General features: G+C 34.1%; 1 protein-coding gene across 4 annotated transcripts in view; it reads right to left on the reverse strand.

Annotated features, from left to right (window-relative positions):
* Positions 1–4,193: 4,193 nt before the first annotated feature.
* Positions 4,194–13,087, reverse strand: part of ZFP37 (ZFP37 zinc finger protein) — a 37,576-nt gene continuing 28,682 nt past the window's right edge. For 2 of the 4 annotated variants that reach the window (XM_064490420.1, XM_064490421.1), the window contains exons 3-5: positions 10,026–10,152; positions 8,498–8,590; positions 4,194–6,900 (exon numbers count right to left, since the gene is read on the reverse strand). In XM_064490420.1, coding sequence (XP_064346490.1) covers positions 5,651–6,900; positions 8,498–8,590; positions 10,026–10,152 — 1,470 coding nt within the window. In that variant the 3' untranslated portion in view covers positions 4,194–5,650. Of the gene's footprint in view, positions 6,901–8,497; positions 8,591–9,118; positions 9,232–10,025; positions 10,153–13,087 lie in introns of those variants that run through there. The other 2 variants (XM_064490422.1, XM_064490424.1) reach the window with 2 other exon arrangements.

A 13,087-nucleotide genomic window follows, 5' to 3' on the forward strand; every position in this document is an offset into this window, starting at 1 on the left:
GGTATTGATTGAAATTTTTTAATTAAAAAATAAATATTATTCTCCATTATTTTAATTTTGATGATACAGGCCCAGGTTCTTAGGCTCTTTAATCAATAGACTTGATAAGAGGCCAGACAAGAAATTCAGGCAAGGCTTTATTGGGACTCATGCTGCAGCATAAGGGAGCAAAAATAAGAAACAGGTACCCTTGCTTGCTCCCTAAGGTGGTGAGCTTGTTCCTTAAATGGGGTGAGGGTAGGGGCAGATCAGTGGGTCGGGCTGGAGGGGTGGTCTAGGTGGTCTGCCCACCTCCTTGGTGGTGCTGTGTGCAGGCATCATGCACTACCCTGCTTTTGCTCCTGGCACTTCAGAAGTGGCAGTTGGGTTTTGGCCTTTATGTATCCTACTGTTCTTTATTTGCCCCAACTGTACGTGCATGCAGGTTTTTTAGTCCCTTATCCTTTCTTTGTATTTTGTCCAGATGCAAGCACTCCAGTAGAGGGTCCCAGGCACAGACTATCTCAGTAACATAGTTTTCCATCAAACTGAATTTAAATAAAATATTTGAATAGTGTCAACCAAAATATTCTGCAGGCATCTGCAAATAAGAAAAGAATTCTTGGGAGGGTCTTAAGAATTGCAATTCAGGAGACACAGATTCAGGTAACCCTGAAAGAGTGCTCCAGGGAAGAGAAATGGTCAGGAGCTTATAGAGATAAAAAGCGACGAGGTTATTAAAAGTTGCCTGGCAATAACTGTGACTGACTCTGATGTGAGTCAGGAAATATTTTTCCTTAAGGAGTTACAAGTTACTTTAGGGTAGGTGCCTCGAGTTTCTAGCAGATGTTCTGGATGCCTTTATCAGGACAGTAAGTCATCAAAAGGTCAGCTTACATCCAGACTGAGACTGCCTTTTACACTTTCTTAATAGCCTCCCATTTAAATTGGGAGTTTGATATTTGCAGATACTACTATATATAAAATAGGTAAACAAATGTATACTGTATAGCACAGGGAACTATATTCAGTATCTTGTAGTAACCTATAATGAAAAAGAACATGAAAAGGAATATATATGTATACATATAACTGAAACATTATGCTGTACACCAGAAATTGACCCAACATTGTAAACTGACTATAATTCAATTAAAAAAGAAAAAGGTCAGGAAATAAAACTACTAATACAACAAAAAGGAAAAACTATATGCTTATCTCTACCGATGTAGAAAAAGCATTTGACAGAATTCAATACCCATTCATAATAAAGAAAAGAAAAAATCTCTTAGACTAGAAATAAAAAGGACTTTTTCAAACTAATAAGGGACATCTACAATAAAAACTTTACAGCTAACATTATCCCTTACGATGAAAACGTAATGCTTTCTTCCTAAGATTGAGAAAAAAGCAATTAGGTCCACTTTGCTCACATGTATTTAACATCGTATTAGAGTTTTTCTAGCCAGTGGGCTAGGAATAAAATAAAAGAATAAAAAAAATTTAAAGGCATACAAATTGGAAAGGAGAAAATAAATCTAGTTTTTATGTACACAGAGAAAATTTACACAGACAAAATCCTAAGGAATCTACAAAAAACTAATAAATCCAGTAGCTGAATTAAGCAAGGTTACAGAATAAAATATAGTTAATAATTGTATTTATATATGGGCCATGAAAAATTTGAATTGAAGTGAAAATAAAATATCATTTACAATAGCAGCCTAAGCATATGAAATTCTTGGAGAAAATTTAACAAAATATGCGTAAGGCTTGTACTTTGTACACTACAAAACACTGTTGAGAGAAATTAAATAAGACAAATAGTTATATCATACTTGTAGAAAGGAAAATTCAAATTCCTAAAATATCAATTATCTCCAAATTGATTTATAGGTTCAATAAAATCTCAATCAAATCCTTTCAGCTTTCTTTGTAGAAACTGACAAGCTGATTCTTAAATGACATGGAAATGCAAAGGATCTAGAATAGGCATAATAATTCTGAAAAAAGAAGAATAAAGTTGATTTCAAGAGTTAACAGAAAATTACAAAACCCAGACAATGTTGTAAGCATACATGTCAACAGCAGTGGAAAGAAGGAAGAAGTCACACATATTTGATTTCTGATATAGATGTCATGGTAATTCAATAGAGGATAGTCTTTTTGACAAATTATGCTGATCAATTGTATATCCATATACAAATATATATATATCACCTTTAATTCACAAATTATTAAAATTAACTGAAAACAGCTCTTAAACATAAATGTAAGAGTACAAAAATCTATCCTCCAATTTTGTTCATTTTCCAAGTTATTTTGGTTCTTCTAGGTCTTTACAGTTCTATATAAGTTAGAATCCGCTCATCAATTTCTCCCCCTCACCCAGGAAGAAACAAAGCAAAACAAAAAAAGCCTGTTGGGATTTTAATTGGGATTGAATAGACCAATGTGGAGACAAACATCTTAACATTACTGCATGTTCTAATCCATGAAGATGATTGATCTTTCCATTTATTTAGTTTTAAAGTTTCTCTTAGCAATATTTTGCAGTTTCCAGTGCTTACCTTTGGTTAATTTATTTCTAACTATTTTATGGTTTATGATGTTACTGTAAATGGATTCTTCAATTTTATTTTTCAATATTTGGTTGCTAATTCATAGAAATACAATTTTTTTTAATATTGGCCTTTTATCCTGGGACCTTCCAAAATTCATTTATAAGTTTTAATCTTTGTACACTCTTTAGAATTTTACATGTCTAAGATCATGTTGATTGTGAATAAAGAAAGCTTTATTTCTTCTGTCCCTATTTGTATGCCTGTTTTTTTCTTCTCTTACTACACTGGCCAGGACTTCTACTACAATTTGAATAAAAATGAGAACAGATATTTTTGCTTTGTTTGTGATCTTTTGTAGAAAGTAGTAACCATAAAAATGGCAGAGGTATAGAAGTTACCATATATTGCTCATTTGGCTAAAGTTCTCATCACAGATGGATGTTGAATTTGTTAAACACATTTTCTGTATCTATGTATGTATTATGTGAGTTTTCCCCTTCATTATTTTAATACAGTAAATTACATGGAGTGATAACCAAATGTTTAAATAAAAACTTGAATTTCTAGAATAACCTCCAAGAATTAATCAGGACGTATTTCATTTTTTATGTATTGATGGATTCAGTATACTAATTTTTAAAGAATTTTTACTTCTATAGTCATCAGGGTTTTGGCTTATAATTTTCTTTACTTATGAATGTCTTTATCTGGTTTGGGTTCAGGGTACTACTGATCCAGTATGAGCTGGAAAATGTCCTCCTCTACTTTCTGAAAGTTTTTGGAGGATTAATATTAATTCTTCCTTAAATATTAATAGAATTCACCAGTGAAGTCATCTAGATCTGGATTTTTTTTTTTTCCCCGGGGAGGATTTTAAATTACAAATTTAACTTCTGTTACTGTAATAAGGCTACTTAAGTATTCTATTTCTTTTTTACTCACTTACTTCAATAGTTACTTCAACTATTTCATCATAGTTGTCAAATTTTTTAAATGAAGTTACAAAAAAATTCCTTGTTATCTATTGATTATAGAATAGTGGTGTCATCTCCTTTATTTCCTATTAGTAACTTGTCTTCTCATTTTCTTGATCAGTTTATCCAAAGATTTATCAATTGCATTGATCACTTCAATGAACCACATTTTGTTTTCATTGACTTTTTCCTACTGTTTATGTTCTAGTTCAGGGATTAGTAAAGTTTCTATGACAGTCCAGATAGTAGATATTTAAGGTTTTGTGGGCCATATATGGTCTCTGTTGTATACTCTGTTTTACAGATTTTTGTTTTACAACCCACTAAAAATATAAAAGTCATCTTCTAAAGTGACTAATAAAAAATTGCATGACAGCAATTTACTTCTTTTAGTTTAAATAATAATTTGAAAGCTTAAACACTTTAAAATTTAATAATCGTGGTTATTATTCAATAATTTCAATTTTAAAACATTTTTCATTTAAATATCTTAGGAAGCATTTCATTTATAAAAAATTTAAGCTTAAGTTCAATGTGGTATATGAGCTTCACCTTCATTCAAGAAAAGTTTTAAAAGGTTTTTTGATATCAATCCCTCTTTTCATAATACTTCTTGGCAATGAATACTTATATAAGATTAGGTTATTGTCCTTTTAAAAGTAAAGCAGGCCTTGGATGACTGAATTTGTAAGAAAATTTATTTGTGATAATAAAATAACAGCTCAACAAAGCAAACAATTTTTTTTCAAGCAAACTGAAAAATAATAGTATGATTCCTAATGTTTAGGCTGGTCACAAGGAAATTTACAGAGCAGCAAAACAGGTACCTCTGGATAAATATCTCAAAAAAAGTAGTATCTCCAACAGCTTCTACATATAAGAAAATGAAATCTAATAACCCCCTTAAAATGCATGTTTCTTGTTAATTTATTCAACAAAATGTAGGGGCAGGACACAGAATAACATATAATGTTCAAATTAAACTCAGTTCTCTCTGGAGTTGAAGTGGCATGGCACAAACTCCTCAATGACCCCAATGGGACAGAATAGTATGAGGGCTAAAAGGCTGGTTTGAATCCCAACCCTTACTAGCCATGTGGCCTCTGCTGGATTAGGGAACGTCTCCAGGCTCCACTTGTCTCATTTTATAGAATGGTGATAATGCCAGTCTCATACATTTGCTGTAGTGATTAAATAAAAAAGTACATGTCAAAATGCTTAGCAGAATGCCTTTGTGGTAGAAACATCCAATAAAAGCAGCTTTAAAAAATTCAATTCTGATTATCATAAGGATACAACGATCCCAAACTATGCATAACAGTACTCGTGTAAATACCATACTGAGTGGAAAACTAATAGGAGCCTGAACAGGAAATTCCTTGTGTAGAGCTCCTTTGTCGTGTGTTGAGTATGCCAACGCGGGCTAGGGACACTTTGCTGCCCTCTTTCAGTCTTGTGTTATTCAGTGTCTTTCTTACCTCTATATGTTTTACACCAAATAACGTTTCTTAAGACTACCAGTGACTTCTGAAGTCTTTATAAATACATCGGCTTCATCCTCTCTTCAGTCTATACACGTCACAAAAGAGTTGGGGAAGAGCCATACATGATCTCTCTTTACACTCTTGTTAAGTAACAAACCATATTGCTTCTTCAGTTGTAAATTGTCCTTTTACATTAAGAGGTAGGGAAAACAGTGTCATTTAGTGTGGAAAAAGACAGACCAGTAAAAAATGCATATTCATTTCCAATTAACAGATAATTTGGGTTTAAATGACATTCTTACATCACTTGCAGAATGATTACGTGTGGTTGTCACTTTATTGTCATGATAAATCAACTTTCTCATTTAAGAATATGTACTTTTTTGTGAATAAGTCAATCATGTGTAATTGGGATTTCTCTAGTACACTTAAAAAAAAAAACTTTTTGGTCTCAACCAAGATGACCAATGTAATGTTTCTTGGAAACATGATTTCTCATAGTTGCTTCTCAGTATGAATTTTCTGTGCTTAATAGTTCTGGAACTATTGTTGAAAGCTTCCCATGTTTAGTATATCCAGAGACTTTCTAGCCTATGAGGTCCATGAAGTGTAATGAAATTTTGACCACTGAATTAGTTTCCTCATTCCATTAAGAATATTTCTGTTCAATATGAGTTCTCTGATGAACAATGAGAGAAGATTTCCTGCTGAAAGTTTTTCTACAGTCAGTGCACTGATAGGGTTTTTCTCCAGTATGTACTCTATGATGTGCAGTAAGGTGTGACTTATTGCTAAAGGCTTTTCTACATTCAGTGCATTCATATGGTTTTGTCCCAGTATGGATTCTCTGATGCACAATGAGTTGTGATTTCTGGATAAAAGCTTTTCTGCATTCACTGCATTCATAGGGTTTCTCCCCAGTATGAATTCTCTTATGTTGAATGAACTCTGAACTCCGAATGAAGGCTTTCCCACATTCATTGCACTGATGTCTTTTGTCCCCAGTGTGAGTTCTCTGATGTACAATGAGATCTGACTTGTGGATGAAGGCTTTTTTACAGTCATTACATTCAAATGGTTTCTCTCCGGTATGAATTCTGTGATGTACACGTAGTTCTGACTTCCTGTTGAAGGCTTTTCCACACTCAATACATCTATGGGGTTTCTCCCCAGTGTGAATTCTCTGATGTACAGTGCGCTGTGATTGCCAGATGAAGGCTTTTCCACATTCATCACATTTATATGGTTTCTCCCCAGTATGAGTTCTTTGATGAACACTAAGTGATGACTTTCTCTTGAAAGCCTTCCCACATTCATTGCATTCATAGGGTTTCTCCTCTCTGTGAATCCTCCGATGATTAATGAGGTTTGACTTCTGGGTGAACGCTTTCCCACATTCACTACAGTCATAGGGTTTCTCTCCTGTATGAGTTCTCTGATGTATAGTGAGTCGTGACTTCTGAATAAAGGCTTTTTCACATTCATTACATTTGTATGGTTTTTCCCCAGTATGAATTCTCTGATGTACAGTAAGTCCTGACTTTCCACTGAAGGCTTTCCCACACTGAACACATTTATATGATTTTTTGCTTGTTAGAATTTTCGGTTGTGCAAAGGGGTGTGATTTATGTATGAAGGGTCTGATGTGTTCATTAGATCTTCTGTTCAGATGAACTCCTTTCCCCAGTGCATTACATTCTTGGTCTATCTCCTCAGACAGTGACTTACTATTAATAAATGCAACTTGGTTCAAAAACTTGTCTTGGTTTTCTTGCTGCCTTATCTCATCTTCAAGTTTCCAGTCTTCAAAACCTGAGTACACTATCATGTTATGGAGTATCACCTCAGAAATGCTCTTCTGTGGAGTTAATTCTTTCATTTTGGGTCTAATTTCAAAGTCTGAAAGAAAACCCAAGTGTAAATGATGTTACTTTGCTCTTTAGCATTGAGGAACACAAAACACAAAAACAAAAAGTAAATAAAACTCTTCATTTTAATGGAAATAGATAGAAATCTAATAAAGAGTAGGATCAACTTTGAAATTTAAGAATATGTTATTAAAACCCAAAGACAGAAAAAGAAATAGACATAAGAAGTGAGCAGGGGAGCAATGGAAAAAGAAGAGTTGATGAGCTCAGTGTCATAGTCCCACATAGCCCCACACACTTCTGCCCCATCTCCACTCCCCCCACAAGGCTCTGTGAAGAATGAAGGCAGACCAAAAACATAACTTCAGAAAGACAGAGGAAGGGTGCTAGCAAAGGGGATGGAGTGAGTTGATGTGACCAACAGAAATATCAAACACACACTAAATATAAAAACATTTTATATATAATCAGGCAGATTAGAGCAGAACTACAGGGAAAGGATTTCCAACTACATGCATCTTAAAAGGTTAGATGACGTAAAAAGGCAGAGGATAAGATAGACTCTATTTAAAGGGGACGATCCTGAGGTAGAAGAACAGGCAGTTTCAGAGGGAGAATAAAAGCAAAAAAGAAGGAAGAAGCACCATCTGGTAATTGGATGCTGGTGATGGAGGGAAAAAAAAAAAAAGAGGAAACTTAGGGTCCTGGAAGACAAAATAGAAATAAACAGAGGTAACTGTCCCCTTCAAAAGTCTTGCCATAAAGAAGAAAATTTTATTAAAACTCCAAGCAAAATTAAATATACTCAGATAAGCATATTAAGACATGGAAAATCACCATGAATCAGAACTTTAAGTACAAAAAACAAACTGAAAAAAAAATGGGAAAATGAAAAAAAGTTGATGGAACTCAGGGGAGTAAAAATAAAAGATTAAATTACAAGGTGTAGCCAGGGAGAAAAGATGGGAAATGGAAGTTTAATAAGCAGCACTGAAGAAAGGAAGGAAAACAACCAATATAATAAAAATGACATAAAGAATCAGATTTTTTAAAAGGTCATAAAGAAAGCAGTGGAAAAGGAAGACAGGCAAAGAAGGAATATTTCTATTATTGGAGTCCCTGAAGAATTTTTTAAAAAACAAGCAAAGGATTTTAACTCCAAGATGCTTCACACTGAAAGGAAGATGAGAAAAACAGAAAGAAGGTAATTAGAAGGAATATGAATATGAACATTATTAAGTACGTTACTCTGAAAGAGAACATGAACGCATGAATGCATGAGAAGAGGAGCATAACCCCGCTCTGGGAGAATGGAGAGCTGAAGATGTTAGTCAAAGGAATGCTAACTAATTAAGAAATGTCCTAAATACATGGGTTAGATAAGATCAAGATTAAGGGTAAGAGGGTTATCTATTTCTCTAAAAGTCAAATAAAGAAAAAGTACTGTGAGGGAGTTTGATATGTAGAAGTGTCATTTAGGTATTTGACAATCCCACATTGTCTTCAGCCCTTATTAAATGTCTATGGCCTTAAAGAATGATTTCCTAAAAAATATTTCAGAAACAAACATCTCATTTATCAATATGAATCTTACATCCCTACCTCCCATTTGCCAGGTTCTCACTTACCTGAATAGGCCCAATTTGACATTTCTCCCTCCTCCATCCATGTTTCTTCTTGTTTAAACAAAAAGATTACATCTGAATTCAGAGACTGATACCCTGTTTATGGGAAATAATACGGGATTTGGGTGTTAGTGGTCAACTAACCATCATAGAACTCACATCCGTTACATGTGCACCAGAATGGTTAAAATTAAAGACTGACATTACTAAAGGTTGATAGAACTCTCATACATTGCTAGTATGATATAAATTGGTATAATCTCTTTGGAAAACTGGGACTATCTACTAAAGCTAAATATACATATGCCCTATGACCCAGAAATTCCACTCCTCTGCATATACTCAACAGAAATGACATGCTTATTTCTACCAGAAGATATATATATAAAAATGTTAATAACCACTTTATTCATAATAGCCCAAATCTGAGACAACCCAAATGACCATCAACAGTAGAATGGATAAATTGATGAATTAATGTATACTCATTAAACAGAATATAATACAACAATAAGGAACAACAAACCACTGTGACATGCAGCAATATAAATGCATTTCACAGATTTTATGTTAAATGAAAGATGCCAAACCAAAAAAACTTACATACTGTGTGATTACACTTACATGAAGGTCAAAAACAGAATGAATTTATGGTGATAGAAACCATAAGTTGTTATCTCTGAGAAGACAAATGGTAAGGGGAGTTCAAGGAAGCCTGCTGGAGTACTGGAAATATTCTGTACCTTGATCTAGGTAGTGGTCAAGTAGGTATATACATATGAAAAAATGCACCAGTTGTGTAATTAATATTTGAACACTTTATTACATACATTATATCACAATTAATTTATAAAAATCAAGAACTCAGGCCCACCAGTATTTGGTACTCAAAATTAATATTCTTTTGACTCATGGCTTGAGATGAAACCCATTAAGCATTCAGAGGAGACCCAAGAGATTTTAGTAAAATATAAAGGAAAGACAGTCAGTTGGGCACTTTGGTGGGTTTAATATAGCCCCATAAATCCTTTCACCCCCTTCCCTTCAAGAAGTAGAGCTTAATTCCATGCTCCTTGAGCATGGGCTGGACTTAGTAAATTCACTTCTAATAAACACAGTAAGGGAGAAGAGATGGTGTGTGATATCAGAGACTTGGTCATAAAAAGCTCCGTGATTTCCTCCTTGCTCTCCCTTTTTCTGGGGGAAATTAGCAGCCACGTCACGAGAATAGGCCCACATAGCAAGGAACCGAGATCCCCTGCCAATGAACAGCAAGGAACTGAAGGCTCCTGTCATGTGAGTGAGTTATCTTAGAAATGGATCCTACAGTCCCATTCAAGCTTTCAAATGCATGCAGCCCCTGCTAACATCTCACTACAATCACATGGGAGACCACAAGCCAGAATCACTCAGCTCGAATTCCTGACCTACAGAAATTGTTTGTAAAAAATGTTTACTTTAAACCACTAAATTTTGGAATAATTGTTATACAGCAAATAGGTGACTAATAGGTGAGGGAAGATGTCCTTACCCACTGAAACAAGGTTTCTATAGTTCTCCAGCATCACATCCCTGTACAGGTTTCTTTGAGCATAGTCCAGCTGCTGCCATTCCTCCCAATTGAAGTTCACAGTCACATCTTGGAATGACACAAATCCCTGTAAGAGGACATTTCTATTCATTCTAAAGTAAAAAACACTGAGTGATGTGTAAAAGATGTATGAGAACATTTCTGCTTTTTTTTTTTAATGCAGAGTTTATCACAATGTTATAGAAGATGTTTACCTTGAGGCCAATTTTGGGTTCTACTATGTAGGAGAAGAAAAACTGCCACTGAGAATCATTCATTCTCTTTCCATTAGCATTTATTAAGCACCATCATGACTAGCACTATTTGGTGCTCACTATACAAATATGAATAAAACATGGAAGGTTTACAGACTAGAGATGGAGGCAAGCAAGTAAGTATATAAATGCTATTAAGGTGTTAAATGGATTTTGATAGAAATACGAAAGAGTGATTCTATTTTGGAATGTTGAGCTGGGCTCTGTAGATGTAAAGTTATGCAAAATGAATAGTGAAAATATAAAAATAATTTTGTAATGTAATGATAAAATTAAAAGTTTTTGAAACATAAAAAATTAATAGTATATTCTCTGGTAATCTGTGGAGGAGGAAGAAGGATCATTCCAGATGAAGGAAGTAGTAAAAAGGCATGTATACATGAAGAACATGATAAATTCAAGGACCTAGGAGCATTTCAATATAATGCTCTCAAACGTATCACCTTCACAAGTTTTACTATATCTGCATGTCATGTCATCCGCACTATTATTGACTTAATAGTTTTAACTCAATTCAACTTTTTTACTTAAATAAATGTATTTTAAAAGGAAACCACTAAACGGAAAACCAGTATCACTTGTTGTAACATGAAGATAGCAACAGAAATATGCAAAGCAAGTATATGGTGGTGAAATGCCATGAGTAAGATTTGCTTTAAAATGTGCAACTCCAGAGAACAAATAAATAAAAGAGAAAGAGTGAAAATGTCAGATTGGTAAAATACTGATAATTATTGAAAATATGAGGAAGTACAAGGGATTCATCATATTGCTCTCTAAAGTTTTACGTATTTTTAAATTTTCCATTAAAAAACTTTTAAAAATTAAATTAGACAGAAACTATTGTTTTTAAAGTTTAAATAATTTAAAATAATAGTTAATCTAATTAATTTTTAAAATGTACATCTAGAAATAATGAGAAGAATGGAATAATTTAGATCAGTTAGTAACAAAAAAGTGCTGATGAACTCATTGTTGCTTACTTTTCAAACCATGATTAAGTTCTACCTGTTTTAAAATTTGATGCTAATCATATCCAACCAAGATACATCTGAAAGACAATGTACGAGGAAATGAATCAACTAAAACTCCTTGGTTGGTCCAAGCAACTGGCATCCCATTAAAGTCCAGGAGACAAGAAAGAGCTGGTCTGGATAGAGGGGAGAGGTAGAATTAAGAATTCTACTTGTCCAATAATGAAAAGGCAAATGATTCAATTAAAGTGGGCAAAGAACTTGAATACATGCTTCTCCAAAGAAGACATGCAAATTGGTAATAAGCACATGAAAAGATGTTCAACCTCATTAATCATTAGGGAAATGCAGAACAAAACCACAATGAGATAACACTTTACCCCAGTAGGATGTTTATGATCAACAAAATGGAAAATACAAGTGCTAGCAATGATGTGAAGAAACTGGAACCCTCATAAATTGCTGGTGGGAATGTAAAACGGTGCAGCTGCTGTGCAAAACATTCTGGCAGTTCCTCCAAAAATTAAACACAGAATAACCATATGACCCTGCAAATTCTACTCCTAGTATATACCTAAAGATTTAAGAATAGGTATTCAAATAGATATTTGTATACCAATGTTTATAGAAGCTTTATTCACAATCAAGTGAAAAGGTAGAAAGATCCCAAGTGTCCATCAGCAGATGAATGGATAAACAAAATGTGGGATATCCATAAAATGGAATATTATTCAGCCATAAAAAGGAATGAAGTTCTGATACATGCTACAGTATAGATAAACCCTGAAAACATGCTAAGTGAAATATGTTAGACACAAAAGGACAAATATTTTATGATTACACTTATCTGAAATATCTACAATAGGTAAATTCATAGAGTCAGAAAGTAGTTTTGAAGTTACCAGGGGCCATGGGAGGGAAGGAGAAATGGGGAGTTATTGCTTCTTGAGTATAGAGTTTCTGTTTGGGGTGATGAAAAAATTTTGGAAGCAGATAGTGGTGATGGATGCACAAATTGTGAATATAACTAGTGTAACTGAACTGTAGACATAACAAATCATTAAAATGGCAAACTTTATATATGTTTTACCACAAAAAATCCTGTTTGTCTCAGTTAAGTTCATGACATCTATTATAATAGATATCTATGTGTGGCCATAATGGGTAGGCAGTTGGACTTCAGTGGGGTGACACTTGCTCCTAACAAAAACCAAGAAACAGAATTCAAGCTGAGAAAAAAGAAAAGTAAGAAATAAGGAGAGGAATGTAATGGACAGTGAGAAAATGAAGAGTCAATGGATCAGAGGTCTGTACAGAACTGAAGAATTGTTGGAGTCAAGATACTAGAGTAAACAATCTAGAAACAGAAGTAATGTCCAGAGGGTGAAATGCTTGGAGTTATTGGTAATTATAAATCTAGTATATGACTATGGGAGCTGGTGGCTGAGATGAGATAAAGGAAAATGACCTCTGAAAATGAGGAGGTACACTAGTACCAAAACTACTGTGATACTATGACTTATAATAAAATATATTTGGACCTCATCTTGTTCCTGGCACAGAGCTTCTAAAAACCCTTGTAGTTCCTGTGAGGAGAAGGATAAAAGTATCTTTTGTTATGTTAATGAGGTATCTTAAGACAGCACCTAAGGATGAGGGCTGTTCCAGGGAAGCCAACCATGAATAGACGGTTGGAATTTTTAGCCCCATTCCTTGATTTCTAGAGAGGAGAGTGGGGCTAGAGGTTGAACAAAGCACCAATGGCCAATGCTAA

Source organism: Camelus dromedarius, chromosome 10, assembly GCF_036321535.1.
Source record: "Camelus dromedarius isolate mCamDro1 chromosome 10, mCamDro1.pat, whole genome shotgun sequence".
Taxonomy (NCBI): Eukaryota; Metazoa; Chordata; class Mammalia; order Artiodactyla; family Camelidae; genus Camelus; species Camelus dromedarius.